Consider the following 25759-nt stretch of genomic DNA (forward strand, 5'->3'; position numbering starts at 1 on the left):
CATGTATACAGTTGAACAGGTTTTCACAAAGCAACACAGTCAAGTGATTAGAGGTCAGGACACGGAGAGCTGGCTTCCTGATACTCTGTGTGCCCCTTCGCTGCCTTCCACGGAAAGAACTTCCTATCCCAACAGTACGTTAAAAACTGTCTTGTTTGATCTTCCTTATTTATTGTAATTATTATTTTAATTTAATTATTTTAATTAGTAATTATTTTGAATTCGATTAATCATCAATCTTAATAATTTTAGAAAAGGTATATATGAGTGGAGTTTAAGAAACCAACTGTACTGGCTGGTTTTGTGTGTCAACTTGACACAAGCTGGCGTTATCACAGAAAAGGAGCCTCAGTTGTTGAAATGCCTTCATGAGACCCAGCTGTAAGGCATTTCCTCAACAGGTGGGAGGACCCAGCCCATTGTGGGTGGTGCGGTCCCTGGGCTGGTGGTCCTGGGTTCTATAAGAAAGCAAGCTGAGCAAGCCAGGGGAAGCAAATCAGTAAGTAACATCCCTCCATGGCCTCCGCATCAGCTCCTGCTTCCTGACCTGCTTGAGTTCCAGTCCTGACCTCCTTAGGTGATGAACAGCAATGTAGAAGTGTAAGCTGAATAAATCCTTTCCTCCCCAACCTGCTTCTTGGTCCTGATGTTTGTGCAGGAATAGAAACCCTGACGAAGACACCAGCCCAGGGTAAGGTTTATTATTAAAAGAAAAGAGAGAGAACATTTTATAGTTCCTATCCCTCTAACTCATAACCCCAGAATGGAACCATTTCTGTCTCTGTCTCTGTCTCTGTCTCCGTCTCTCTCTCTCTCTCTCTCTCTCTCTCTCTCTCTCACACACACACACACACACACACACACACACACACATGCTAGACAAGCATCCCACCGCTCAGCCCCACCCTTTGGGCTAGGGCTTTGTCTATCCGCCTCTATGTCCGAATAACCTGTGCAGTGGTATGTCTCGGTCTGCTCTGGTTTTAGGCATTATGCACTCGTCCCCCTCCCCCAAGGGATGATAACTTTAGTTTCTCTTCTTTTCCCAGCCCACACCACACGCTTGCCCCTCTCTCGCCGGCACATATCCCCAACACATCACATTTTTGGTTAAAGCTGCCTTCAGCATCTGCACTCTTTCTGTGCACTCTTGCTCTGCAAATGATTCAGGGCAGAGCCAGTCAGAGGGTTTCATTTACTTGTCCTGTTTCGTCCATTTTTTGCTCCACTCTCCCAGAGATAGTAATAATTGTCATTTTCACATTAGCTCAGTGTCTACAAATACATCACGAATTCAACCCCACATTCTGCATTATCCGAATACCCTCTCTTGGAGGCAAGCACATGCCTTCTGTCAATAAGTGTTGAGCTTCCACATGACCTGGGAGCCAGGTAAGCATAGCCAGCACCCAGGGGCTCTGGCTTTATGGCTCCTCCTCTCTGCTGTATTCAGGTCTCTCCTTCTATACTACCCCGCTATGTTGATAGAACTTCACTTCTAGTGGCTTCCTGGGAAAGGAAACAGGAAGGAAGCAAAAGTTTTGAAATCCCACATGTCTCGAAATACCTTCTCTACTCTATACTTAAAGATACTTTTGCAGTTGCGGGGGTTTTTAGGTCAGAATTGACTTTCCCGAAGGTAAAAGCATTGCGCCTGTCTAGTTCTCCAGTGTGGCTGGCAAGATGTGTGGACCAACTGGAGACCTGATCACTTCTGTGTGACCTGATCTTCCCTCCGGATGTCTGAAGGATGTTTCCTTGTTCCCGGGTTTCCAAATTTCCAAATGGGGGATGTGTTTGTGTTGACTTTCACACACTGCATTGGGCACTTGGTGAAGCTTTTCGGTGTGCAAACCCTCCTCTGGTTCTGGGGAATTCCGCTGAGTTATTTCATGGAGGCTTCTTTCTGTGTTTTCTCGGTGCTATGGTATACATTTTGATCTGGAATAGGCTTTCGGCACTAGCACTGTTTTCCCTCCCGTTGCCAATCTCACTGTATTTTGGCTCTGCTTCCTAGATTTCCTCAGTTGTATGTTCCCATCTTCCGATGTAGCTGTTATCTCTCATGTTTTGATTTCTAAAACATCATGTGAATCTTGGAAGTCTCCTTGATTTGAAACACGGCTCCCTAGTCTTGCCTCATGGCCTCGGAGCCTCTGCTGAGATCAGCTTCTCATGCATACTTCCTACTCCCCCCGAGCCTCTCCTTCATGTGTGGTCAGGCTCTATTTCTTCTGCTACAAGGACATCCAAAGTCTCAGCGGCTGCATGTGCTAACAAGCGGGAGCTAATCTGCTCGACTACACACTTCGAGGCCCATGATTTTGTGGCTGTCTCACTCAGGAATCCCCAATATCTGTGTCTTTCAATCTTTTTTTTCTTCGTATCTCTCTTCTGGCCAGGACTCCCAGAGTCCTATCCAGCCTGTTGGGGGATAGCCTGCCACCATTCTGGGCACCAGACATGAGGGTTGAGTTCTCCAAAGCCTGTGTTTATGTTCAAATAATAATTACCTTTTAGTATGCTATGTTCTGGCTTTGAACTTGCCCGGAATCCTCTAACTTCCAGTCCTGGGACTCCAGTACATACCCTCAGTCGTTTTCCAGGTAAGAGATGGGTAATCACCTGGTTGTACCAATATGGGACGCAGTCTGTCTCCGGCAACCTTTCAAGACTCTCTTCCCTTCACAGCTGTTTCCAGTGCTACCTGCTGCTGTGCTGGGTTATATGCTTTACATAGCAACAGAGCTGTAAGCTTCCCCATTTCCTGTTCATTTTCCCTCCTCTGAGGCTGTCCAGGTAGGGAATTATCTGGTTTGTACTCTTACAGTTGCACTTAAACAAAACAAAACAAAACAAAACAAAACAAAACAAAACAAACAAAACCTACCTGACTGAGCAACTCGGGGAGGAAAGGGTTGATTTTCTCTTACAACTTATAGCCCATCCTCTGGGGACATCAGGACGGGAGCTCAAAGCAGGAACCTGGAGGCAGGAACTGCGGTGATCCTTACTGGCTTACTCCTCAATGGAGGAGCTTAGCCTGTTTTCTTACAGCACCAAGACCCACCAGCCCAGGGGTGGCACTAATCACTCACTAAGAAAATGTCCTATAAACTTGATAACAGTCTGATCTTATGGTGACATTTTCTCAAGTGGGGTTCCCTCCTCCCCGATGACTCCAGCTGTGTCGAGTTGACGTAAAACTGGCCAGCACACTCAGACAGATAGGTGGGCACTTTTACAGGCTGAGCCACCTCAGCCCTCCTGCTGGTATTCTAACTATGGCATCTTGGTGATTCCTTTCTCAGTTGGGAAATCAAAGTCTGGAGAGGGGAATGAGCAAGGCCTCAAAGAATCAGATCTCCCAAGTCTTCACCTGTTTCAGGCTGGGAGGGACCCAGATGGAGGCCGGGAACCTTGACATGTGACTTGTGAACTTGCCTTAAATGAAGTGGATAAAGATTTGAAGATCGGACCTGCCTGGGTGGTACCAAAGCGCCTGCAGTCCCGCAGTGATGGGACTCTGGAGAAGACCACTTGCCCTTCTGGGGTCTCAGTTTCCTTGCCCGTAGAATAGTAACAACACTGCCTTGCTGGAGAGTGTAAGTGGAGGACCTTGATTATTGCTTTCTAAGCATACAGTAGGGGCACAATACATGTTTCTTTCTGCTTCCCAACAGGGCTGGAGATGACACCAGCGAGTTGACGATGAAGTCTATCCCAAGGTATGGCCCCACCTGTGACAGGTACTCACAGCAGTCAAGGCCAAATGACGAAATCTTCACAAGCCCCAGCAGGCCATCTGAGGCATGTGTCCTCGCCAGTCTGATGTCCAAGAAGACTTATAAACCCTAAATGAAGATCAAGATGAGACTCTGGAGGTATCCTTTAACTGGGATCGCTGGGCTGAGGAGTTGACAATCCCTGGCTCGTCTGGATCTCCAATCTAGTTGCCTGATATGACCCCATGGGGGTGGCCTCCGAGGCTGGCTCAGTCTTTTTTGGGAAATCTGGAAGTCGTACTGATGATCTGAAGAACCACATCCCTCGCTTCCCGTCTTTGGCCGTGTATTTAAAGGCACAGCATTCCGTTTGAAATGTGTGGTGCTGGATCGGTTTCAGGTTTCAGAAGTTTTGCATTTTGAAATGCTTGCATTTACATAATGAGTTATCTCGGGGACAGGACCCAAGGCAAAAATATAGGAAATTTATTCATGCTTATATGAGCGGAAGGTTACTTTATTTGTTGACTTATTTTGAAGCAGGGTCTCACTCAGTAACCTAGGTTGACTTGGAGCTTACCATACAGACCAGGTTGGCCTTGAACTCACAGAGATCTGCCTGTCTCTGCCTAAGGGCTGGTATTAAAGATACGTGCCAACACCCGCGGATCCTGGCACGCAGCAGCTCTCTGCTCCCAAACCCCTTGGGAGAGAGACCTCACCGCCTGATCAGGTGGGCACTCCTGAGGCTGCAGAGCGGAGGAGACCACCAACACTGCCCACCCCTGCCCACATCCCTGGCCCAAGAGGCAACTGTATAAGGCCTCTGGGTTCCCGTAGGGGAGGGCCCAGGGGTGGCAGGACCCCTGCGCCTGAGACACCGCCGGAACCTGAAGGAAACAGACCGGATAAGCAGTTCTCTGCACCCAAATCCCGTGGGAGGGAGAGCTAAACCTTCAGAGAGGCGGACACGCCTGGGAAACCAGAAGAGACTGCACTCTGTGCACATCCAGACGCCAGAGGAAAACACCAAACGTCATCTGGAACCCTGGTGCACGGAGGCTCCCGGAAAGAGCGGCGCAGATCTTCCCGGTTGCTGCCGCCGCAGAGAGGACTTAGGCAGTACCCCACGAGCAAACTTGAGCCTTGGAACCGCAGGTAGGACCAACTTTTCCCCTGCAAGAAACCTGCCTGGTGAACTCAAGACACAGGCCCACAGGAACAGCTGAAGACCTGTAGAGAGGAAAAACTACACGCCCGAAAGCAGAATACTCTGTCCCCATAACTGGCTGAAAGAAAACAGGAAAACAGGTCTACAGCACTCCTGACACACAGGCTTATAGGACAGTCTAGCCACGGTCAGAAATAGCAGAACAAAGTAACACTAGAGATAATCTGATGGCGAGAGGCAAGCGCAGGAACCCAAGCAACAGAAACCAAGACTACATGGCATCATCGGAGCCCAATTCTCCCACCAAAGCAAACACGGAATATCCAAACACACCAGAAAAGCAAGATCTGGTTTCAAAATCATATTTGATCATGATGCTGGAGGACTTCAAGAAAGACATAAAGAACTCCCTTAGAGAACAAGTAGAAGCCTACAGAGAGGAATCGCAAAAATCCCTGAAAGAATTCCAGGAAAACACAATCAAACAGTTGAAGGAATTAAAAATGGAAATAGAAGCAATCAAGAAAGAACACATGGAAACAACCCTGGACATAGAAAATCAAAAGAAAAGACAAGGAGCTGTAGATACAAACTTCACCAACAGAATACAAGAGATGGAAGAGAGAATCTCGGCAGCAGAAGATTCCATAGAAATCACTGACTCAACTGTCAAAGATAATGTAAAGCAGAAAAAGCTACTGGTCCAAAACATACAGGAAATCCAGGACTCAATGAGAAGATCAAACCTAAGGATAATAGGTATAGAAGAGAGTGAAGACTCCCAGCTCAAAGGACCAGTAAATATCTTCAACAAAATCATAGAAGAAAACTTCCCTAACCTAAAAAAAGAGATACCCATAGGCATACAAGAAGCCTACAGAACTCCAAATAGATTGGACCAGAAAAGAAACACCTCCCGTCACATAATTGTCAAAACACCAAACGCACAAAATAAAGAAAGAATATTAAAAGCAGTAAGGGAAAAAGGTCAAGTAACATATAAAGGCAGACCTATCAGAATCACACCAGACTTTTCGCCAGAAACTATGAAGGCCAGAAGATCCTGGACAGATGTCATACAGACCCTAAGAGAACACAAATGCCAGCCCAGGTTACTGTATCCTGCAAAACTCTCAATTAACATAGATGGAGAAACCAAGATATTCCATGACAAAACCAAATTTACACAATATCTTTCTACAAATCCAGCACTACAAAGGATAATAAAGGGTAAAGCCCAACATAAGGAGGCAAGCTATACCCTAGAAGAAGCAAGAAACTAATCGTCTTGGCAACAAAGCAAAGAGAATGAAAGCACACAAACATAACCTCACATCCAAATATGAATATAACAGGAAGCAATAATCACTATTCCTTAATATCTCTCAACATCAATGGCCTCAACTCCCCATTAAAAAGACATAGATTAACAAACTGGATACGCAATGAGGACCCTGCATTCTGCTGCCTACAGGAAACACACCTCAGAGACAAAGACAGACACTACCTCAGAGTGAAAGGCTGGAAAACAACTTTCCAAGCAAATGGTCAGAAGAAGCAAGCTGGAGTAGCCACTCTAATATCAAATAAAATCAATTTTCAATTAAAAGTCATCAAAAAAGATAAGGAAGGACACTTCATATTCATCAAAGGAAAAATCCACCAAGATGAACTCTCAATCCTCATCTTCGATTGGTTTATATACAAGTGTGCAATTTCTAGGCTTGAAAGTAAAATGATGCTATCTGGTGCTGGATAGAGGAGCCTTATTTTTTATTATGGCAGCTTGCTATTTTTGTAACATGGTGATTTGGTTGAACACAATAAAGTACAGTAGTAACTGATCTCCCCCTCTTCCTGGATGAGTGAGGAGATGATTAAATGTTGATGTCAGCATCCATGAGCATATTCAGATGAGCTTCTGCTTCTGTTGAAAAGGATGCTGTGTTTGATTGTGGTCCGAAGCTTTGAAGCACTACTTGGCATCTCCTTCCTTGGAGGTCTCACTGTTTTAACATAACAGATTTGATAGCTTGTTGGTAAGGTGAGGTCCAGCTTGTCTCCACTAGGTCATCTTCATGTGAATCCGGTGGTTATACGGTTTTGTTCTAGGGATATTTCATTTTTTTAATAACGGTTTTAGCTGACATTCATGGAGAGAATGAATCCTTAGAAGTGTGCCACTAGTGAAAGGAAATCCTGTCTAGAGTATGTTTCTTTACAAAGCTGTGTCACACCATCCTTTGGGCCCTCTGCTGGAAAAGTAGAATCAAGTCTCAAATAATGCCTTTTAAATTGTATCCTCTAGTATTATAGATGTAGGACAGTACTGTATCATACCTCTGTGGATGTAAAATAGCTTGTACCTGCTTTATGATACGTAGTAGTGACCGTGCTTTATCAGAGCTGTTTTTAATGATGTAGCTCAGAATGTTTTCTTTCCAGATGATGATTGAGAAGCTAATTTAAAAAAAAATGGTGCCAGGTACCACAAGAGTAACAGAACTGTGCTGTTTTCTCGGGTTTTGTTTTTTTACTTTTTTTTTTTTTAATGGAGTGTGCTGGATGTCTCTACAGTTTTGTTCAGATGACTGCAGAACCTGGAAAAGCTGTTGCTGCTGTTGATGCATAACACACTGCTATTATTGGTCTTTTTATATAAATATAAATATATATATACAGATATATAATTTGAATTTTTTGAAACTTTAGCTGTGCTGTCAACTTTGGAAAAAAGTATCCCCGTTTACTGTGTTGAGTTGGCACTGTACAGAAATTAACAGCCATATTGGTCTAGAAATGTTGAACTTAAGTTTTTTCCATTTGTACAGGGGTAACACACTGTATTAAATATGTAAGGTTTTATATACGTGGGTTTGATTACAAAAACTAATAAAGTATTCTCTAAATTAAAAAAATAGCATAAAAAAAAAGATACGTGCCATTGCATCTGGCTTGAAAGTAGCTTTGACAATACTTTAAGGACCTTTGTGAGTGACGCCAAGTCCGTGATGTGACATCTCTCACATGGTATTACAGTGACACCTAAGTAGATTTTGGAACATTTTAGATTTTGGTTTTATAGATTAGGGAAGCTCAGCTTGTCTTCTTTGTGCCGGGGACCATTTTGACCCAAATTTGACAAATGAATGTGTCAAATTCCTTCACAGTAGCAATAAATAATAATATAATTTGACTGATGAATGGACAACTGAGTGGTTAAAATCCCATAATGTGCCCCAGAAAACACTGTTATTAGATCAGTTTTGTACACATAAGAGAAGACCAAGAAGTTATAAGGTTATAGAGCTGGCAGACTGCGTATCATGCACTTGAAGCCAGGCAGTCTGTCTCCAGTGCTGCCCCTGATAAATGTTATACGGGACCAGGTACGGTGGCACAGGTTCTAACCGCTGTACTTTGGAGGCAGAAGCAGGTGCATCTCTGTGAGTCAGGGACCAGTCTGGTCTACATAGAGAGTTCAAGGCCAGCCAGAGCCACATGGTGAGAGCATGCCCTTAAACATAAGTAAATTACATCTCAGCATGTACATAATAAGCTAGACATCCCACAATTGTCTGTAATTGCAGCTCTGAGGTATCTGAGATCCTCTTCTGCACACACCCAGGTATTCACACACACCACCCACGTGCATGCACACACTTTCATGGGCACATACACACAAACAAATTAATTGATTGATATAAAATTAATCGATTGATATAAAAATATTAATTTTTTATATTGTGGGCAGATACAATGGCTTGGCAGATAAACTCTTGCTGTCAAGTCTGACTGGTCTTCATTCATAGCTGCACCATGGCACATGTGTATCTGTATACACATGCACATTAAAAAAAAATGTAAATCCTCTCAATCTAGCTTGGGACTTTGAGATAAGTCCCATTTTAACCCTGGAGTTATGTGTTGATGGGGATATTTACTTAGCTGTTAACATGTTTCTAAGGAAACTGTACCAGGTACTTTCCCTAGGCCAGTGGCTTTCAAATAGAGCCAATTTGGCCTTCTATGGGACACTGAGATGTCTGGAAATGTATTTTGCTTGTGGTCCTGCTGGTACCAAGTGAACAGAGGCAGGAAGGGTGCTGAACATTCCTTCCACATGCAGGACCCCCTCAGTGTCTGCTCCGAAGGTCAATGGCACTGTAGCTAAACATTCTGCTACGGGCTCGTCAGGAAAGGCGTTATTAACATTCTCACAATTAGACATGAAGAGTCTGAGTGTGGTGGGTATGCTCTCCAAGGTCGGTGCTATGGCAACAGATGTGTGCACCCAGGCCTTCTGAGAAACTGCTTTCCACGGCTGCCCTCACCACACGGTGTTTCTCGCAAGACCTTTAATTTTAGCAAGTTTCTATCCCCAAATCCAAGAAGGATGTGACGAATATTGATACATCCTTTACCTAGATCACCCAGGGTTTTGTTCATTTTGTGGTGTTGGGGACAGAACACAGGGCTTGCACGAGTTAGACAAGCACTGTACCCTTGAGTTCTATAGATACCTACTCCCCCTTTAAAAATTAGTACTGAGGGGCTGGAGAGATGGCTCAGTGGTTAAGAGCACCGACTGCTTTTCCAGAGGTCCTGAGTTCAAATCCCACAACCACATGGTGGCTCACAACCATCTGTAATGGGGTCTGATGCCCTCTTCTGGTGTGTCTGAAGACAGCTACAGTGTACTCATGCAAAATGAATAAATAAATGTTTAAAAAAATTTAAAAAAAATTAGTACTGAGCCCCCAAATAAAAGGAAAAAGAATCATTCTGTAACCCAGACTAGCCTCCGACATGTAATCCCCATGGTTTATCCTCTGCAGTAGCTGGGCTCACGGGCATGCTACCCCCATTCGTGACCAAATCTGCCAGCTTTTACCTTTCCCAAGATTGTTAATTCATCCGTCTGCCTGGTTAGTGGTACTCTCAGTTCACAGTAATTCTTCAAGCAGGCTAGGGCTGTAGAGTGTGTCTAGGATACACACGGACCTAGGTTTGAGCCCCAGGACACCTCACCTCCACAGCCTCCCAATCCCCCTCCCCCAAAATTCAACAAATAATAATGTCTAGAAGCACTATCGATAGCTGAAAACGCACACCATATTCAATGCATCAATCCGTCATCAACCGTTACAGCACTAAGCTTGGCATCATAGTTTTTCCATGCCTTCTTGCCCACCCCAAGTGGCTCCTTTGACCTTTTAAAATTTAGACCAGTTATCTTGCACACTAGTCTACATTATGGATACATCTGGCTGTGTTCACGGATAGAAAGGTTCAGATGGAATATTATTGTACAGGAGAAACTCTATGAAGTACCCATCTCAAAGGGCTTGTGATGCCAATTGGCTATTTACTGGTGATGTCCATTCCACCCAGCAGATAAAAGCTGAAAAATATCTCCTGAAAAGGGACAGTTCACAGCCTAAAATTAGGAAATAATTCGTAGGCTATTACTCTGTACCATGTAACCGTCGCCACAAAAAAAGGTCCATTTGCCCGTTTTCAAACTATGGAGCTTTAGAGAAAGGAAAAACATCAGTGTCACCTGTTCAAGTAAGAGTTTCACTGGCAACAGTAGTGTCTTCGTTAGGGGTTTACTGCTGTAAACAGACACCATGACCAAGGCAAGTCTTATAAGGACAGCATTTAATTGGGGCTGGCTTACAGGTTCAGAGGTTCAGTCCATTATCATCAAGGCGGGAGCATGGCAGCATCCAGGCAGGCATGGTGCAGGAGGAGCTGAGAGTTCTACATCTTCATCTGAAGGCTGCTAGGAAAAGACTGGCTTCTAGGCAGCTAGGACGAGGGTCTTAAAGCCCAGGCAACAGTGACACACCTACTCCAACAGGGCCACACCTCTTAATAGTGCTGCTCCCTGAGCCAAGCATATACAAAACATCACAAATAGTATTTCCATTTCAGGACAGAGGCAACGATATTAATGTGCACTGAGTCCCCAACTTTCTATATAAAATCCTAACCTCCAAAATGATGGAGACCGGGCCTTTGAAAGGTAAGCAGGCTTAAGTGAGGTCCTGAGACTTGGGCTACTTGGGTTTTTCTGTAAGAAACCAGAAAGCCTGCAGTCTCTCTCCGCCATATGGTGTGATGTCACAACAAGAAGGCTGCCATGTGTAAACCAAGAGAGCTCTCATGGGAGCCCATTCGTGCCAGCATTTCCTTCATCTCTGATGTCCAGCCTCTATAACTGTGGAGGAACATTGTGTTGGAAGCTATCTAGGCTGTGGTGTGGTATTACAGAAGATCTCATTAACTAAGTCAGACTCCATGCTAGAAGCCTCCTAGCATGTCATAGGACCTCTAGATAGCTGAGATCCGGTGGGGCAGCTCCTGAATGTCTCAGCAGGGGCAGGACTGGGACAGTGGCTGGTCCATCACAGCTAGCCCCAGCCTGCTAGCTAAATGAACCTCCCAAATCAAGGGTATCACAACCAAGCCACAGATGCATGGACACCATGGTCACATGCCTAACCCCATGCCTGACCTCAACTCAAAGTGGCAGAGGTGACAGATGGGTTTGCATGTTATAACTGTCTCTCACCAGCTGTAACAATGTGGGCGGATTACTGATCCTGAGCCTTACTTTCCTTATCTCTTAAGATGGTTAATAGCACCTTGACTAATACTTGAATGGAACAGAAGCGCTATGAGGATTGCTGAAAATACCACATATCGAGATTGCAGGAAGGTTCCAGGCATGTAATAAACACCCCATAAACATAGGGAAGATTTGGTTCATAAAAAAAGTAGTGGCATATCAGATGTGAAGTCACATGTCTATAATCCCAGCAATTAGGAGGCAGATGCAGGTATAGAAATGGCACACAGCTAGAATACCTGCATCCTTAAGAGGTAGAAGCAGGAGGACGAGGAGCTCAAGGCTAGCCTTGGCTACCCAGCAAGTCAAAGGACACTCTCAGGATAGAGAGAGCCAAGCTTTGTAAGGTGGCCTCTGGCATATTGTGTGTGTGTGTGTGTGTGTGTGTGTGTGTGTGTGAATGTGCACGCATGTCTACATACATACATAAAACACACAAGATAAAATGTACACACACATTTTAAAATGTACAAAAGGCTGGCCATCATGGTACATGTCTTTAATCCCAGTGTGGGAGGAAGTGGGGAGTGAGGTGGATCTCTGAGAGTTAAAGGGCAACCTGGGCTACATTATGAGACCCTGTCTCCAAAACAAAAAACAGGGGTTAGAAAGGTGGCTTACTAGTTAAGCGCTCTCTTCTGACCTCCTCAGGTACACATATAAGCTAAACCCTCGTATACATAAAAACAAAAAGTTTAAAAAGCAACATGGAAACCTTAAAACAGCAACAACAAAAACGAAACCACACCCACACACAAGGTTACCATTTTAAATATTTTAAAGCACTCTGTTCACAACATTAAGTACACTCCTGGTGGGAGTGCAAACTTGCACAGCCACTAATGAAAATCAGTATGGTAGTTCCTCAGAAAATTGGGAATCGATCTTCCCCAAGACCCAACTATACCGCTCTTGGGCATGTACCCAAAAGATGACCCATCCTACTGCAAGGACACTTATGTGACCATGTTTATAGCAGCTTTATTCATGATCATCGGAAGCTGGAAACAACTTAGGTGTTCCCTCAACGGAAGACTAGATAAAGGAAGTGTGTTACATTGACACAATGGTACATTTAACTCAGCTGTTAAAAACAATGAGATCGTGAAGTCTGCAGGCAAATGGATAGAACTAGCAAAGATCATCCTGAGTGAAGTAACCTAGACCCAGAAAGACACACACGATATCTACTCACTTACATGTGGATAGGAGCTGCTAAGTAAAGGATAAACAACAGAGTCAGAGAAGCTAAGCAATAAGGAGGGCTTTAAGGGGATGCACAAATCTCTCTGGAAAGGAGAAATAGATTTTGTGGGTGGACTGGGGATAGATGAGGATGGGAACAGGAGGGATCAGGTAGGGGAGGGGCAGAAGGAGAGACTTTGGGGAGAAAGCAATGGGAGAGGTGTGCATTTGGGGGCAATATGGAACCCTAATGCAGTTGAAACTTCTTGGAACCGTGAGGTTGACCCTGGCGAGGTCTCCCAGTTATGGAGGATCTAGAACCTGAACCAGCCTTCTTCCGTAACCAAGTTAGGTTCCCAGTGGTGGAACTGGGGTACCAACTCAGTCAAGAAACCTTCAAGCCACCACCTGTCCTGCCTGCAGGATGTGCTGGGGCAATGGTGGCTCAGAGCTTAGGGCCGTGGCCAGCCAATGACTGGTGTAACTTGAGGCCCAAGTCATGAGAGGAAGCCCATGGCTGACACTGCCTGAATGGCCAGGACCTGGAAGCTGGTCCTAGGTAGAAGCAAACACAACTGACAAAAAGTCAGTGAAATGATTCCAATGATATTCTGTTGTACTCATACATCGTTGCCTAGCCCAGTCATCAGAGAGAGGCTTCCTCAGTCAGCTGATGCAGAGAACCGCAGTAAACACGAGGCAGAGCTCGGGGAACCCCACAGAAGAGGGAGAGAAAGGATTGTAGGAGCCAGAAGGGTCAGAGATATTGGGAGAACCCAAACACAGAATGAACTAAGCAGGGGTCATAGGGCTCACAGAGACTGAAGCAGCAAATGCTGAGCCTGTGTGGGTCTGCACTAGGCACTCTCATGTTCTATGGCTGTTTAGCTTGGGTTTTGTGGGACACCTAGCAGTGGGAGCACAGGTGTCAGTGACTCTTTGGCCTGCTCGTGGGAACTTTTCCCCCTCCTACTGGCTTGCCTCATTCAGCCTTCATACAAAGGTTTGTGCCAAGTCTTACTGCATCGTGTTTTGCCACGTTCAGGCGATATCACTGGAGACCTGCTCTTTTCTGAAGGGAAACGGAAGAGCAGAGGGTCTGGTCGAGAGGGGAGGTCTGGGTGAGTGGGAGGAGGGGAAAGAGAGGAGGCTGCGGTCAGGAGTATTGCATGAGAGAAGAATAAAGAAAAATAGAATAATAAAAGTAAACTCCTGGGCTGGAGAGATGACTCAGCGGTAAAGAGCACTGACTGCTCTTCCACGGGTCCTGAGTTCAAATCCCAGAAACCACCTGGTGGCTCACAACCATCTGTGATGGAATCCAATGCCCCCTTCTGGTATGTCTGAGGATTGCTACAGTGTGCTCATATGTATAAAATAAGAAATCTTTTTTAAGAAGTATATTCCTGGTGTTGTAAATGTGTCATATCCATCATTATTAACTATCCATTGCTATGACTTTTTGGGGGGGGTCCCCAAAGCAAAACCTTTGTCCCCATTAAACTCCCCCTGCTGCTCCCCATCTCCCACAGTGGTGGGTGAGCTTTAAATGAAGCGATATGGAAGCTGCTTAACTTTCCAAAAAAATGATCACAAGTGAAATGGAACGAAACAAGGTAAAAATGGCGGACAAGTTGATGCTCGACACAGAAAGCAGTGGGGTGCTGGGGGGTTGGGGGGGGGAGACTCAGCAGGTAAGAGCACTTGCTGTGCACTGATAAGGACCTGGGTTAAAATGCTCAGCATTCGTGGAAAAAGCTGAGCATGGCTGTGTGTGCCCGTAACTATAGCAATTGGGGGGAGACAGTAAAGAGGAGGAAGAAAGACCATTGGGGCTTGCTGGCTACCAGCCTGACTCCAGTTAGAGACCCTTTCTCAATAGCAAGATGAGTGAGAGAGCAGGATACCCAGTCCTGCTGGCCTCCACATTTATGCCTGGGTGCCAGCGTCAGCACATACATGTGCATATAATGCATGGACGCCCACAATCCAGAGGACAAAAGAAAGAAAAAGTAACAGGAGGGACGAAAGAAAGAAAGAGAGAGAAAGAAAGAGAGACAGAGAGAGAGAAAGAAAGAAAGAAAGAAAGAGAGAGAGAGAGAGAGAGAGAGAGAGAGAGAGAGAGAGAGAGAAAGAGAAAGAGAGAAAGAGAGAAAGGGTACCAGGAGGGACAATAGAATAGAGATATGTAGTCTTGTAAGAGGAATGGAGAGGGTTAAGGGACAGATTTAAGTACAGAAGCTATTGACAGTACTCAGTGTGAATAGTTCTTGCTGTACTAGTCAGGGATGCCAGCAATGGCGCCAGCAATGGAAGGTACTCACAGCTAACCTGGGAGCCCAGCTTATGCTCCCAGACGGCATGCAACTGCTGATACTCCTGCTGTGCCAGCTCCAGGCGCTGCTGCTTCACCTGGTAGATCTCCTTTTGTGCACTCAGAGCCTCCTGGGCCACCACCAGGTAATCCTTCAGCATGTGCTCTTGTTCCCGCCGCCATTGCACCCTCGGATCCTCGATCTGAGTGGTTTCTGAAACAGATCCCAGAACAATATGTCAGGCCCATACAAGTACCTATTGTGTTGGTGGGCTATAGAGCCCACCACTGGACACCAAAAGTGTGATGGACAGAAACTCATCATTTTATATTGATGGGTTTCTTTATATTGATAAGTACATATCGTAGCCAATAAATATAAATGGGTTAAAATTACTACATGGCAAAGCAATTCCATCCGGATTTGTCACACTACCAAAAAAATAATTCAAGATCAGTTTTCAAACTGAACACCGAGTTCTATCTGAGAACAAGCAAAAGAAGGAGTAGGCTAAGGGCATAATAGAAGTTTAAGGCCATCTGCTATGGCTCAGTGTAAAAGGAAAAGACAATCACTCATCAGTTTCAAAAACCACGAACAGGCATCCTGTACTCTGTTAGCAATATAAAATAGAATAGTATAATAATACATATTAGGAACAGAGGCATAAAATATTAATACCCTTGACCAGTAATTCCCCCTATACTAATTTTTCATAAAAATATATTTTTTTAAATTCAGGTGGCCATACATTTGTACAAAAACATGATAAATGGTAAGCATATATTTGAGCTTCTTAGTATAAGAGTCCTTTATATACTCGGAATGCTAGGTGCTGTGCAAATATTTTCTCCTTTATTGTACTGTCAGTTTCTTTTGAAAAAGGCATCTTTTTAGGGGAAAAAGAGAGGCTTTAGTTTGAGGAAGCTAGATTTACTATATTTTATGGTTAGTGCTTTTTGTATATTGTCCAAATATGTGTGTGTGTGTTTCAAAATGTTTTAGATTTTCTCCTAACTTCAGTTTTCCTCCACCCCCTAACCCTATCCCTAACCCCCACCCTGCCTCCCTACCACCCCACAATCGTTCTTGAGTTTCTGGTCTCAAGAGGTCGTCCAACTCTATCTTCTCTAATGCTGGACCTCTCACACCTCCGAATTTTAGCTAAGATGAAGTATAGTATCTAGTGCTGAGATGAGATATATTATGCTATCATACCAGGCTCAGTTTTTTTTTGCCTGTGTTTTCTTTTAGGTGTTTTATAATTGTAGCTTTTATGTTTAGGGTCTCGGCCCATATGGTGTGAGGTAAAGAGTTCCCTCCTCTACCACCTTTCCATATGGAAAGCAATTGTACCAGCCGCTCTTGAGGTCTAGCCTTCCAGGAACCAGGTTCTCAGGTGCCTCACTGAAGTCAGGTTAAATGCTGCTGATTCTTAACTAGTCATTCTGTAAATGGCCCTCCTACAGCCCAGCCCTCCAGCTGCCATGGCTGTCCCTCACAGTAGATAGTGCCCTACCTGGATAGGCACCTCAAGATCATCCTGGCTATTTCTTTCAGTTCTTGTTCTTACTAAAGTTACACATGTTGTCCATATGTATAAAGTTATGAAGGAGTTGGACAGCTAACCATACTACAAAGTGTACAACCCAAACCATCATTCCCTCACCTTTTTCCCACACATATCTCCCACAGAAAGGCAGCCACCGCGATCATCTCTTAGTTTATTGGAGACATCACAGAGAACCACTTCACTCCATCTTAAGCTCCAGATCTCAACCTATACACACATTCTCAGTGTGCATACAGCTACTACACTCCGGAACTTTGCATCTCCTCTCCTACCCCTTGTGCTGGGATCACAGGCCTGTGCCACCACACCCATCCCTCCTGTTTCTTTTTTTAAAATTTTATTTATTTATTATATATATGAGTACACTGTAGCTGTCTTCAGACACACCAGAGGGCATCAGATCCCATTACAGATGGTTGTGAGCCACCATGTGGTTGCTGGGATTTGAACTCAGGACCTCGGGAAGAGCAGTCGGTGCTCTTAACCACTGAGCCATCTCTCCAGCCCCCCCTCCTGTTTCTGATACACACCACACACCTGCTTTTCACAAAGTTAGCAACACAGTATTTCTGACAGTGTGACAACATGTAGGGCCACTGTTTAAAAAAAAAAAAACAAAACGGCTGAACATCTGGGGAATATGCAACATTGTTGCCATGTGGAGAGCTACAAATTAAAACTAGCCAAGTAATACTCTAAACCTGTGAAAATATTAACTAAAGATAAAAATGAGACCCAGGAACTGGATTTGATCTGAATGCCCTCTCCTTGAAGACTAGCTTTATTGTACCAGCAGGTCCATGCCAGCTTCCAAAGAAAGGATGCAACCAGCAATCTTACCCAGCAATGACTCCTATGAAGCAAATCAATGTCCAGCATGGCACGATAGCCCTAAGGGTGCAGTAGTGGCACACGTGCCTTGGTGGTAACCAACTGCTCTCTAACTGGATTTAAGATCCGATCGGCGAGAGGGAAATCATGTCTGGTACTGGAACCCTAGCTAACCATTCAGTGCTAATGAAATCATGGTTGTGGGGGGAGACTCTACAACCATTAACTTACTAAAGCAGCACAATCCCTAACAATGTAGCCTCCTCGGCAAGAAAACTTTTCTTTGCAACAGATGGAGGCCACTACAGAAAATGCAGGGTCGTGGAGCCCGGTCCTAATGGATCTGCTTGTTAGTTTTATGTCAACCTAAAATAAACTGGACTCATCTGGGAGGAGGGAACCTTAACTGAGACATTGCTTCCATAGGTTTACCTGTGGGAAAGTAAGTGGTACCATCCCTGGGCAGGTGGTTCTGGGTTGTTTTTATAAGAAATACACTGAACAAGCCATGGGGAACAAGCCAGTTAACAGTATCCCTTCATGATCTCTGCTTCAGTTCCTGCCTCCAGGTTCCTGCCTTGAGTTCCTTCCCTGATTTCCTTCCATGATTGTCTTGTAAGCTGTAAGCTGAAATATCCTCTGACCTGCAAGTTGCTTTTGGTTGTGGTGTTTGCTCCAACAACCACCGAAAACCAAACTATGACAGAATTAGAGAAGAATGTTGCTCAAGGACAGCACAAACAAGTTAGATTGCTCTGGGTCCATGACTCTGAATGATTAAAGATTAAGGCTGCAAAAGTCTCATTCCCTCCTTGCATTTGTCTCAATATTGACATCTACAGATATAGTATCTTCCACCCAACAATACTACTTCCAAACCAAAGGGAAAGCCTATGAGCTGGTGAAACCACCAGATAGCATTCTTCTTGCTTGGTCCCATCTCATTACTCTTGGCTTGTGTGAGTGCGCACGAACACACACACACACACACACACACACACACACACACACACACACACACACACACACCACCTTCTGCCATCATCCCCTGGAGAATTAACTCCGCCACAGCCTGCTGGTCTCCCCCTCCCTTCTGTTTCTCCAGCAACTCCCAGAAGCACATTAAAATCCCACTCCTGCCATGAGACTTTAATGAGGGGGATGTTCTCAGCAATTTGAAAACAGGGAAGGGCTGATTAGGGCTCCGGTCCATCAGTGTTTAACCCAGCATCTGATGCGGCCCTCCAAGCATTAACCTCATTCCCCATACACACTCAATTAGGCATATTTACTTCTCATTAGTCGGCACGCAATCATGAGTGCTAATAAAAACCTTTGCTATCCCCAACAAATCTATTAATGCCATTAGCTGCCTTTCAGATATCCTTCCACACTTACCTGCCAACAACAGTGGGCTCGTTCATTCACTTACTCATGCATCCGCTCACAGGGGCCCTTCTCTACTTAGCAAGGGTAAGCGCATACCTACTGCGTGCCTCTGCGAGCAAAGGCTTGGAACTAGATAGAGTTAGACACAGTAACTTCCCCAGAAGACAGTGACGACAGATAGAGGATACTTAGAAGGGGAGATGGATGAACAGAAAGTACAACTCCATTCTTCGGTATCAGTTCAAATCCCAGTTCAGGGGACCCTTGTTGAGATGGGTCCAAAGCTGTCCTGGGGAAAATCACTGTTTTCCAGATGGCCTCAAACTCATCACTTTCGTCCTCAGTCTCTTAGTGCTGGGAGTACAGGCATGCACTATCATGCTGGCCTTCAGACATATCTTATCTCTGAGAACTGAGCAGCCAAAATCTTAATAAGATGAAGATAATTAGCCTAATGTGCCACAGGGTCCCCGGGAGGACTGGAGAAGACACTGTCTACTGAGAGTCTCCGCAGCCCACAGCCCAGAGTGTGCACTCGGGATGCGGAGGGCAGTTCGGAGTTGGTAGCCTAGAATCAGCCTTCAGACCTTGCCAGGCTCGCCCTGCTCCCCTTCATCTTCCTCTTGCCTGAAAGGATAAAGAGAATCTTAGGGTTGTAAAGACTCCTTAAGATGGGAAAACCCTGTCCCACTTGCACAGCATTTCAGAGGACAGAGGTAATCTTGGCTAAGACGATGCACACACTGTCTCTCTTTAGCTAAAGCATCTCTCCTCTGTCCTCCTCAAGACGTTTCTGCCTTTCTCAAATAGTTCCTCCGTCACGGTCCCAGAAGGAGACAGCCGTAGTAGAAATATGCATTTTAGGTCCAATACTGTGGTCACACAGGCAATGAAAGTGGGCTGACCAACACGCTAATCTATTACGGACCTACCTGCATGAACATAAGACGCTTTGTGTAGCTAGCAAGCTAGAGGCTTGCTAGGGCTTCATATACTCCAAAATGACAAAGTGTAGCTGTTTTTTTTTTTAATGGGAAAAGAAGCCATTCATAAACATGTAAAAATACGTATGTAGGCACACACACCAACACATGATTGGAAATATTACAAAAATGATATGCCAAAAACGATACAGAGGAAATCGTCAGCCTCTAAAACCGAGGAGCAGGCTGGAGCGGAGAGAAGAGTCTATTAAAAAAAACCTTTCGAACTGTTGTTTTCACACGAGCATACATTATCTATCTATATCCTCACTGACATCTCTTGAGTCTGCATTAAACAAAACACAATCTGCCTCCAAGGCTCTGCTGGTGCTTCTGTGGAGGTGGACTCGAGAAGGGAAGGGGATAGACGTGGGGACGGGGTCTGGGGAGTGGAAGGGCAGTGAAGAACTTACTGGTATTGTGGTCTATGAAGTAATCTCCAACCTGTGGATCATACGCTTCTTCCCATCCCAGCGGCAACTCGTCGCTAATGCAGTCAGCAAAGGTGAGTGGTTTGGTGTACCTGGCAAGGAAGACAGGAGACACACTCCATCAGCAAGCAGTCCCAACACTGCTACGATGTGCTGTTTTTCCGGACTCCCCGTTCCTCCTCACTGGTCAGCACATCCAGACGTTTTGTACTGTAACACCAGTCCTGCTGTGCCTTGAGTCTCTGGGAAGGTAAAGCTGTCCCACTGTAACATCAGGGTAAGGATATGGGGGAAGGTAGAGAATGGATTCCTGTCCAAATATTTTGCCTCTAACGTGATAGTGGCTTCGGCAAGTCATCCTTCTGTCTAAACCTTGGGTTTCTGCATCTCCAGATGATATTTTTTTGCACAGCAGCTCTGAGGCCAAGTCTTGGCTTCATGACTTGGATTCCAGCCCCCTCTGGCTTTTCCACCTGTAGCTGGCTGGCCAGGCCCACTCTGGTCTTTGTCCTGGCCCTGTCTTGTATTTGTCACGCCCATTTGCCTTTGGAAAAGCTAGCCTCCCATGAGCTCTAGAGCAACAGACGCTCCAGCCCCAGGAGTCTAGCCAGCAAGCCATATTTATTTGCTGATTGAGTTGGATCTCAAAATGCCTGCACCCACTGCTGGCTCTCCTCAACTGGGCTGGCCAAACTGATTTTTTGGCAATAATAACTCTCCGAGGCCCCATCTCACAGAGTGTGAACTGGTGGTAATCACCCAAGCCTTAGTGGCTAAATCAGACAGATAAACAAATCAGGCAACTGGAGCATCAAAGGCTTGTCAAGGCTGGAAGACGGCACCATACACCATTTGTCCGAGGGTTCAACCAGAGAACAGGGAGCCAGGAAACTAACACATGGCATCAGTGGCTCCTGGAGGCAGCCACTTCTAAGTAATCCCAGAGCTGCTTCTGTCTAGAATAACAGCATGCTATCATGCGGGTGTGCAGGTTAGAGAGGGTCTCTCTTGTTCTGCTACTGTGTGTTTCTCCTGTCTCTGACTCCCATCTTGCAGTAGGGATCGAAACTTTGTGTCACTGTTGGGCTCCAGAGAGAGAATTGAGGCTGTCAGGCTACATAGCTCTCATTTTTATCTCCCTGACTCTAAAACACTCACTCTAATGTTCCTGAGTTTCTGTCTGTTCTTTCCTCATTCCAGTCAGTTCTGGAAGCCCAAGAGACTGTTCCCCACTCTTTCCACATACTGGCAAGCTGAGGTACAATGGGAAGGGAAGGGCGATGCTTCTTTGACCATCTCTTCCTTAACCCGGATGATTGCTTTCTCTTAAACTCTTTGCTGCAGGGATGTGTGTTAGGGGCTTGGCCCCTGGCTGAGTGCGACGGGAAGTGATGGAACCCTTAGGTATTAAGACTTAATGCAAGGTCCCCAGATCACTGGGGGTATGTGCTTCCTAAAGAGGAGAGAGTGGGACCCCAGCCTTTTCTTCTCATCTCTTGCCTTCTGGCTATGAAGTGAACAGCTTTGCTCTGTCACATACTCCTGTCAAGATCTGTCGCCTCGATACAAGCTTAAGGCAAGACAGTCAGTCATTTATAGACTGAAGCCTCTAAAATGGCTTTTCTCTCTGTAAGCCTGTCGTCGTTGTAGGCATTTGATAGAGAGATGGAAAGTTGACTACATCTAAACCAAACATAAAACTCCATGGGGACAAAGAGGCACAGTGATGCCGAAAAAGCCACTGGCAGACTAGACCCTGACTTGTCCACATGCTTGCTTCCTACTCAGAGTTTCAGAGATTGTGACCGGTAGCCACCAAATTGGCTTTGGTTAATAATTCACAGCTGCATTGTGGGAGACTGTGGCTCCCTGAAACTGAGGCCAGGGGTATGTTTTTATAGGCAATAAACTAAGAAATATAATCAAATAAAGATCCAATAAGCATTGTTCTTTAGTTGTGTAAGTTGGGCAAGAACGTAACCTCCCAGAAGCTCAGAATTTTTCATCTGTGAAGTGGGGACTGATATAGGTAATTCAGGTTGCTGAGTAGATTAACAAAGGCTGTGTGTGTATTTGGGGGGATGGCACAGCAGTTAATGTGTTTACCAGATCATCAGAGTTTACTTCCCCAGAACCCAAAAAGTGCAAGGTGAGAGCGTGGAAACCCACATGTAACTTCAACCTTGGAAGGCAGAGACAAGGCGTTCCTGGAGCAAGGTGGTCAGGGATACTGTCCATACAGGTAAGCTTCGGGTTTGGCTGACAAGTCTCTCTCAAAGAGTAAGTGAGAAGTGTGATCAGCCAAGAGCCCTGCTATCAGTCAACCTTGGGCCTGTGTACATATGTGTACCCCTATGAACGAACACACACAAGGGGGAACTGGAGCTGAAAGGCTACGATAGTCTTTCTCTCCTTTAATGTTTGTTTTGAGACAGGGTTCACTATGTAACCCAGGCTGGCCGCAAACTCCTGTTATTTCTGTCCCCAGCCTACTGAGTGCTAGGGTCACAGGTTACAATGGTATACCTGGTTATAAGTCTATAATGTTCTCGAGAGAGCTGCAAAGGAAAAGGAAAGTGGGGGAAAGGGACGGGAGAGGAGTGTGGAGAAACTGACAGATCTGATTTAAAATGTTGTCTGAGGCTAGGGATATGATTCAGTAGGTAGAATACTTGCCTGGCATGCTCAAAGTCCTGAGTGGTATCCCCCAGCACCACATACAACTGTGTATGGGTGCACACACCTATAATTTCAGAAGTGGAGGCAGGGGGAGCTGAAGCTCAAGGCCAACCTTGCCTACACTGCAAATTGGAAGCTAGCCTAGGCTACATGAGACTAAACTTACAAAAAAAAAAGAATCTAGGCAGGTATGGTAGCACATGCCTTTAATCTCAGCATACAGGGGAGGCAGAAGAGGCAGGGGCAGGGACAGGGGCAGGGGCAGAGGCAGAGGCAGAGGCAGAGACTCTGTAGGTTTGAGGCCAACCTGGTCTCCATAGCAAGTTCCAGGCCAGCCAGGACTATACAGTAGGAAACTATCTTAAAACAAAATAAAACAAACAAACAAACAAAAAACCTAGATATAAGAATTTTAACATAGTTTTAACTTTATTTTAAACTAAATTTGTGGTAACAGCTATAAAGTAAGCAAAATTAAGTATTGAACAATGGCTCCGTCTAGGCCTACAAAGCATGCTATGAAAACCATGTTCCCTCTCTGGGTAGTGTATGTTCTTATTCGGTTCTACAAATGAAAGCACACACTTAACAATGCAGAGTTAATGAACCAGCAGTTCCAGTGCTAGAGGCCAAAGCTTTGCCAATAAAAATGGACAAGACCCAGTGGGTCTCACAACAACCTGGAGCTGTGCTAGCCCAGGAGACTGGACGGGGATGTGTGAGAAAGACAAGAGGCACTGGAGTACTCCATGATGAGTGTCTTCAGCCATTGGTACGAAGGTGTTCACTAGACAACCCATGACTCCTAGATGCTAGGTCTCAATCCCAGGATAAACTACTGAGGTGCCCATTAACATATCCAAGCAGACACTGACCACTAGCTTCTCGAAGCATCTCTTAGGGCCCTGTCATAGAGCCCTTCTGACTGGCATACCCTGCCCCCAGCTGCCCCTCCTTATATAACTCAGCCACTTTGCTATACCAGTCCCTGTCCCTTTTAGTCTACCCTTTACCCTCTTGCCCCAACAGCCTCTCTTGGTTGGTGGCTTTTCTCTCAACATGGCCCAGCTTAGTCTGGCCATGTTCCCTCTGGGCTCTCACACTTGTCGTTGCCTCCACCGACACTCTCTTCCCCATATCTACAGTAAGCCTTCTCTTCCGCCATACTTGGGAGCGGTCATGTCCTTCCTTCTTTATTTCTTTTTCTTTTTTCACACTCTACACATAGGACAGTTAAATGTTTCCAAGTCATCCGTACAAATTCAGGCTCTCAAGGTACCGGGAACAGGAATGTATCAGACAGGAGAACAGGATCCAAACTGCAACAAGTTTCCAGAAACTCATCAACTCCACACGCTGCTCCGGTTTCCATCAAGGAGGTGAGGCTCTGGTCATTAGCCCTAGCACCAATAATATGATATGAAGGGTATGAGGAAGATAGCGATTCCCGTCAGCAGTGACGGCAGACATTTTGCCAACAGGAAGGGACGTGCAGCAATAGGGCTTGCCGTTAGAAAGAGCAGCCAAAGGAGAGAGAAAGGCATTGGGTTTTGTATTTGGGTTCTCTCTTGGATGCAGCCGTGGGGGAGCAGCCAGTTGACGCTCAGTGCGCCTCTATGGGAAACAGGAAAGTTGCTATGGGAAGGAACTATACAACTTACAGAAATCTGGACAGAAATCTCTGGAACAAATGCCAAGGGGGAGATGAATTATTCAGTGTGCAGAGAGGTGTCATTCAGAGAATCAGTATGAAGAGAAGTGTTTTAGCTTTACACACACACACACACACACAGAGACACACACAGAGACACACACACACTAACACACACACACACACACATACTCTCTCTCTCTCTCTCTCTCTCTCTCTCTGACACTGTCTGCCTGTCTGTCCCTCCTTCCCTGTCTCCTAGTGAGAGGCAAAGCTGTCAGATGTAGCCAGGACCTGACACCTCCAGCCTCAACCCCTTACCTGGCCAGGTCAGGTAGTCCCTGCCTCTAGCCCCCAGTGTCCTGGGCCCGCCTAAAACCCCAATCATAAAAGTCACATGACCCAGCTGCTGGAAGAACAAGAGGGAAGCCAGGCAAGGTGCCAGGCCAGAGCGAGTTCTGCCCCTTCTTAATTACAAATCTCTGAATGAGCACAAACATTCCTGAAGGTTTCACAACCCGCCTTCCTGGAAAAACAGCCCGGATGCGTTGCCAGGGAAACAGGGAAGGTTCTGCCAGGTGCACTTTGTAAGGGGCACACAGCAACACCTGTCAAGGAGCATGGCAGGTAACTGGAGCGCTAGAGACACCAACAGGTCCCTCGTTGGTCTCACAGAGAGGTGCTGCTTTCCTAGAGGTGCCTCTGGCCAAAGCTGACCGGAGTGTTCAGCATGTCTTTTCTAGGGAGGCATTAAGGTGGAGGAGCAGGTCACATTCTGCCAAGCGTAACACTGGGTGGTGAGTCTCTGCCGACTACATTTGAACGGTTAAGTCGCTATCCACATTCCCTGTGCTGCCCAAACTTCCCTCTTCGTGGCTGTCCAGCAGAGCACTGCCCTGTTCACCCCATTCCCGGCTCTCTCCTTTCAAGTGCTAGGTGGGAAGGATCCCAGTCTAAAGCCTCCACCCCTTCTCCAATCTAAGAACAGTGTACACTCCACGGCAGCTCTCCTCACCACCCCACAATGGGCAGGCTGGTTCTTCCTGCCCCAGGCTGGTTCACATGCATAGTCTCCATAGCTTAGATGTTTCATCTCCTGATAGCACTCTTCCGCCTCTGGCCCTGCCCTCAAGTTTGAAAGCCTTCCTCCTCCTTTCCCTTAATTTGATTTGGACGCTGAGACACCTTT

The 25759-nt window shown here is 45.7% G+C and overlaps 1 protein-coding gene across 1 annotated transcript in view; it reads right to left on the bottom strand.

The window, feature by feature from the left end:
• Positions 1-25759, bottom strand: part of Wwc1 (WW and C2 domain containing 1) — a 154265-nt gene that overhangs the window by 62260 nt on the left and 66246 nt on the right. Inside the window, exons 2-3 of the mRNA NM_001427362.1 lie at positions 20223-20332; positions 15043-15246 (exon numbers count right to left, since the gene is read on the bottom strand). Of these exons, the coding sequence (NP_001414291.1) occupies positions 15043-15246; positions 20223-20332 (314 nt within the window). The remainder of the gene's footprint in view (positions 1-15042; positions 15247-20222; positions 20333-25759) is intronic.

This window comes from Rattus norvegicus, chromosome 10 (genome assembly GCF_036323735.1).
Source record: "Rattus norvegicus strain BN/NHsdMcwi chromosome 10, GRCr8, whole genome shotgun sequence".
NCBI classification, from domain to species: domain Eukaryota; kingdom Metazoa; phylum Chordata; class Mammalia; order Rodentia; family Muridae; genus Rattus; species Rattus norvegicus.